The sequence below is a fragment of the Chenopodium album genome, chromosome 20, assembly GCF_948465745.1.
Source record: "Chenopodium album chromosome 20, dcCheAlbu1.1, whole genome shotgun sequence".
NCBI classification, from domain to species: Eukaryota; Viridiplantae; Streptophyta; class Magnoliopsida; order Caryophyllales; family Amaranthaceae; genus Chenopodium; species Chenopodium album.
Genome location: NC_137853.1, coordinates 11,717,579 through 11,723,438, shown reverse-complemented (window position 1 = coordinate 11,723,438; position 5,860 = coordinate 11,717,579). Strand labels below are relative to the sequence as shown.

The 5,860-nt window shown below is 31.0% G+C and overlaps 1 protein-coding gene across 1 annotated transcript; it reads left to right on the top strand.

Annotated features, from left to right (window-relative positions):
* Nucleotides 1-4,476: 4,476 nt before the first annotated feature.
* On the top strand, nucleotides 4,477-5,580 carry LOC145596800 (uncharacterized). Its single transcript, XM_081652998.1, has one exon. The coding sequence runs from the start codon at nucleotides 4,477-4,479 to the stop codon at nucleotides 5,578-5,580; it is 1,104 nt and encodes a 367-aa protein (XP_081509124.1).
* The last annotated feature ends 280 nt before the right edge of the window (nucleotides 5,581-5,860 follow it).

Here is a 5,860-nt window from a genome sequence, read left to right as displayed (position 1 = left end):
AATTTTCAAATTTTGTACTTATTATTTTGAAGCCTCTAATTACATTGAATTGAATTGATATATTTTTGGGTTTTTAACATACTAATCTAATATATAATTATTATTTTAAGTAGAGATGTTTATGGGGTTGTTTTATAACTTTAAACTAAATTTTCAGATTATTTTCTTACTTTAAAGTTGGTGTAATTTTATGTTATAAGCCATATTTTCATGATTCTAACATATAAACGTATAGTGAACTATTGAGTTATTAACTTTGACTATTAGGAATAATTTAAAGGCATTATTTCAATAGTATAAGGGGTTTTAAAATTGTTTGGTATTGCTGTAAATATATTTGCTTGGGTGTTGATTTAGTTCTTGTTGTTTGGTTTAGGAGAGGACTTCGTAGAAGGCGACTTCTAGTTTCTAAAGTGGCCAGCCAATTCGTTTATTCAAGATACGTACAAGTTGTGAAATCTTACCTTTAGAAGCATGTTTAGGGATGTATCGAGAACGTAGTATCAAGTATTATTTATGCATTAATTTTGTAAGATGCGATTAGAGGCAAAGGTATGTGAATACGTGGAATGATTTATTTATTACTCGTTCATGATTATGGAGATAGAATGAGTAAATGAAGAATCTATACTATATATTAAAAGGCGTTCCTAATCAAGGATACACGCCACGTGTCACCTCTCTCTTCCACCAAGAGCATGCCACATCACCCAATTAGAAATGTAAATACCACGTGTCATTTGAAAAAAGTGTTTTTGTCAAGAATCGAACTTGAGTCCATTGAAAAATAAATAAGAAGTCATACCAACTTTGCTATCTAATAATATGGTTAACTTATTCTTCTTAAATACGAAGTATATTTAATGTAGACCATGAGAGTCTTTTTATTTGTACTTTTACATGTCAATTAGACTAAATCTAAAATAAAAATATTTAACACTAGTATGTACATACAAAATATTAAAAGTAAAGTTTTATCTATATAAAATATAATATATGAAAACTATAATATATTAATTTTTAACGTATCGACCCGGGGCATCGCCCGGGCTAGACACTAGTTTAAGTCTTATAAGACGAGGTTAAGGTTTTGGGGTGCTTTATGTACTCAAGGTGATTATACACCGTACCGCCTCCATAGAAAAAATTTCACTTAGTGAGTGCCATAGAACAACGAGGGCAATTTACATTTTGCCTCTTTGCTATGAAATAGAGGACAAAAATTTAAATTCACCCTGTTTGCTCTGAAATAAAAAGAAAAGTAATTTTAGCCCTTTTTGTTGTGTAATAAAGGGGCGATTACAAATTCACCCTCTTTGATAAAAACTACTAGCAAGTTTGAAGTGTCCTAGTTGGTAAGCTAAACTAAGGCAAAATACAACTCGCTCTCCTTGATCAATTTATGTTGCCCTCTTTGACCTTTTTTCTTGAATTGTAGCTAGTGTGACACATATAATCATGTGTATTAATATATTAGTTAAATTAGCATATTATTTTCCCTATATTAAATAATATAATATTAAATAAACCCATTATTTACTTAATCTTTTACATATTTTTTAAATTTTTTTCTTTTTTAAATAAGTAATTAAGTAGGGTTATATGATCTATTACTTTAAATTTAGATCCACCTAGGTTTACTTTAACATAATAGTGATTCAATGTATGTCGTAGTAATAACCCGTATTTTTTAGTATTTATATGGTATAAAACATGTATTTTATTAGAATAACTACATGTAAGATTTTGTACAAGTATTTAATACATAAGTAAATAAGTGATATAATCAATAAATGACTTAAGTATATATATTATATATTTTAAAGCAAGTAAATTTGTTAATTTTTATTACATAGATTTTGTATTAAATTAATGTAAGAATTTTCTTGAATAATATAAAAATCAAATTTTGTTAATCAATTAAACTTGATGGACAAGCTAAAATGTTTGAAGATTATGACTTAAATGGAGTAGTATTATAATTTATAAATACCATTTATTCATAAGTTTTCAAAGTTTGCTCATTTTTTTAAACAATTAAGCATTTTAATTATTAGAAAGTTTTGAAAAAAATAAATAATAATGAAAGGGTAAGAAGGGAAGCTGGCCGCCGAAGGGAGTACTAGCTACCGCCGGCCACTATGGGGCAGCCAATAAAGACGCTAGCAACGGCTAGCTGCCGCTGGTGCCACCATGATGATGCCATGATGGTGTGTGTATCCGAAAGCTTAAATAACGAAAAAATTTTTGTTTCCTTCTTTTCTACTTTTTAGTTTTTACTTAATCTAAATTTCAAAGTTTATAAGTTTAATTTTCATATTGAAATTCAAAAAGATTAACTACTATTTAACATTGAATTTAAATGAATATAAAGAGTAATGATTATGTACTCCCTCCGTCCTTTTATTCGAAACTCATTTCTCTTTATTATACGAGTAATAAATGTTAGAAAACGCTAAACACTTAGAGTTCATAATTTGTGGTTTTCTTGAGTGTACTCAAGGCTTGGTCAATATTAAGCTAAACACTTAGAATTCATAATTTGCGGTTATATTGAGTATACTCAAGGCATGGTTAATATTAAGCTAAACACTTAGAATTCAGAATTTCATATTATATCTTACACCCTAGCTATCATAGCTAACTAGCTTTTTTTGTTTTTGTTTTTGAGGGAAAGCTAACTAGCTAACTTCCCTTACAATAATATTACAACTAAAATTAATAATAAAAAACAAAATAAAAATGATTGTGAAGGAATCATGGATGATATCGGATTCTATGAAAGCTGTCTGCCTTTCAAGTTTGACGGATTAATAGAGTGGACCGCAAAACTAATTAAAAAATAAATAAATTAAAGGAGTAAGAAAGTAGCATCCCATGATCCAAGAAGCCCATGATCCGAGAAATCCCATTCTAAGCAATGCATTTAGAAAAATGGAAACATTCCTTGTTATTGTTATTATGGACCAAAACACTAGCATTAAGTAAGCTCCTCTATGCACACGTGAGTTCCCTCCATAAATTTTCTCACTCTTTTCACTCAATATCTTCTTAAAGGTTTTTACTCTTATTAATGTTCAAAAGATAAAACTTTTAGAGTACACTTAGAGGTACTCGTGTGCATTCTGTGGGATTTTGAATTTTAGATAATATGATTAGGTGTGTATGTTTGATTACTTGCAAGAATTACTCAACGATTAAATCTGATCAAACTTGAAACTTATAGCTGACCGATCTGACAATGAAATGTGTCTTAATTTAAATTGTGTGTATTGACTCGTTAAATCTGAATATATTGAACAAGTGGATTGTCCATAAAAAATTATATTATAATGCGGAGTCATTATTATGAGTAGAATAGATTATCCACCTTCTATATCTACAATGCATACTCTAAATCTTCCAAAGTACAGATGACGTCGTTTGTTTTTATTAATTTTTATATAATTACATAGCTCACTGTATACAATAAAACTTTTTTGTAATGTAAAATAATGATAAATTTTATACGGAAAAAATAAGTAATAAATAAAAAAAATCTTTGGCCTCCAATGTACATAAATAGATTTTCAATAATACACTCCATTAAATCTTGTCACATCAACCTTTTCATTTTATTAACAATAAAATCAAACTACTAAATTGATTTATAGGTTTCAAAAAAAAAAAAAAAAAACAAAAAACAAAAAAAAAAAAAACAAACTACTAAATTTTACGTAAAGTCCTGATAAAAAAAGTGATCTGTATAAACACTCTTTCTGAGATAGGCGGAGTATTAACGAAACCACAATTTCTTTAGCCTTCACTAATATAACATATTAGGAAACCATTTTGAATCTTAATTAGATTCAATATAGAAGAGCTAGCTAGTAGCTTTTGTAATGATTTGAGGAGACCTATTTTGTGTTCCCCCCTTAACTATTTTGTCAAAAATTAAAAATAAAATTAAGATCTACAAGTACCAATGTTACCTCCACTTCACTCACATTTAGCAAGCAAAAATGGATGATGACCCCCCAAAATCTATGAATCACATGGCAAAACTTAAACTAAGCACCATATCCTACGTACATTCCCTGGGATTAGAGCCCTTAAACTACACACAATCACTCTTACACATACATTACCACATTCATTAATCATTATTTTAAACCCTTTTGAACAATTTTAAGCCTCCAAAGTTGTCTGCTCTCCTAAGGAAAACCTGAGTAACCCCAAGGCTTTTGCATCCCACGTTACCTTCATCTTCACCAATCATATCATGCCACGTGTCTCGAACATCGACACGCCGTAATATTCTAAGGGAGCTGTTAGTGGCCGTCCTTCTAACGGCCAGCCCAATACTCTAAAGCATGTGCATCACAAAATTAAATTTGTTTTGCTTCTTCCCATAATACAAATTAAGTTATAACATTGTGTTCAACACTATCACATATATAAGGAGCATTTTTCTTGTACTTTTTAGTACAAAAATAAATGGGTTTTCCTAGCTATATTTTAGCTAATGTTGTAGATAGTGATTTAGTTATGGAAAGAGGATGGAGGGATATGGCACCTACATGTCCTAGGTGTGGTTCATCTAACACCAAATTTTGTTACTACAACAATTATAGCCTTACACAACCTAGGTATTTTTGCAAAGGTTGTAGAAGGTATTGGACTAAAGGTGGGTCCCTTCGGAACGTCCCCGTCGGTGGTGGTTGTCGGAAGAGCCGGAGGTCTCGGTCGACAACCCTAAGGCTAACTCATCCATCCTCAGACCATCATGGGCTCACTTCTAGGAATAACAACACCGTGTTTGGTAGTCATCACAATCAACCTCATCATAGTCAAGATCAACTTGGTGGTGGACATGTTCCTTATGGTAACTTGAATAACAATATGGTTGATTCCACCACCTCGCCAACGGATTCCGAGGCTCCACCGATCGACCTTGCGGTTGTTTACGCCAACTTTTTGACACAAAAACCCGAAAATAGTGATGATATACTCCCTAATGGTGGCTACAATAATCCACCATTAGTTGAGTTATCTAGCATACCGGATGCTACTACTATTGCTCCTTCTTCACAAGTTGTGTTACAAGTGCAACAAGAGCATCTAACTTTCTCTCAAACACTTCCCATTATACCCGAATTAATGATCAACAATCATCATCATAATCCTCATGATAATAACATTGATCATCATCATCATCATAGTAATAATCAAGTTTTATTTGTAACAGATTTTAGTAGACCAATTCATCATCATGAACATGATGATGTATCCATTCAACATGATGAACTAGGCCTACCGCCATTGCCCGGCGACTCGTTATTATTACAAGATCATCATCAACATCAACCAGTGTCGTGGGAAGGTTCGGATTTGAATGAACATCATCATCAACATCAACATCATCAACTACAACATCAACATAGAAATCGCGACGATGGTAATGATTTGGAAGTGCCAATAAGGCTACAAGACTTGGAGTCAGATTCACAATTTTCAAACTTATTGTTCAATAATGGGAGTTGGAGTCCACTTGAAAATTTACCAGGTTTTGAAACTTCATCTTCTTCTTCAAAGCCTTAAAAAAGAGGCTAAGTTTGCTTGGGATGATTAAATATTTTCTTGGTTTTGCTCACATTTTAAAAATTGCTCATCTCTTGTGAGTTGAAAATGTGAATAAGCTTGTGAATTTTGTTTGGTTTTCATGCATTCATATATAGAATTTTAGTATATATATATACATAATTATATAAATGTATAGAAATGTTGATTGTCATGAATAATGTGTATGATATATAATCAAAAGTGTAATGGATATACATATATTATTATATGGTGTTCAGAAATTATAGTTGTTGGATTA

Excerpts from the sequence above, each read along its gene's own strand:
- LOC145596800 (XM_081652998.1), top strand. The coding sequence starts at position 4,477 with ATGGGTTTTCCTAGCTATATTTTAGCTAATGTTGTAGATAGTGATTTA.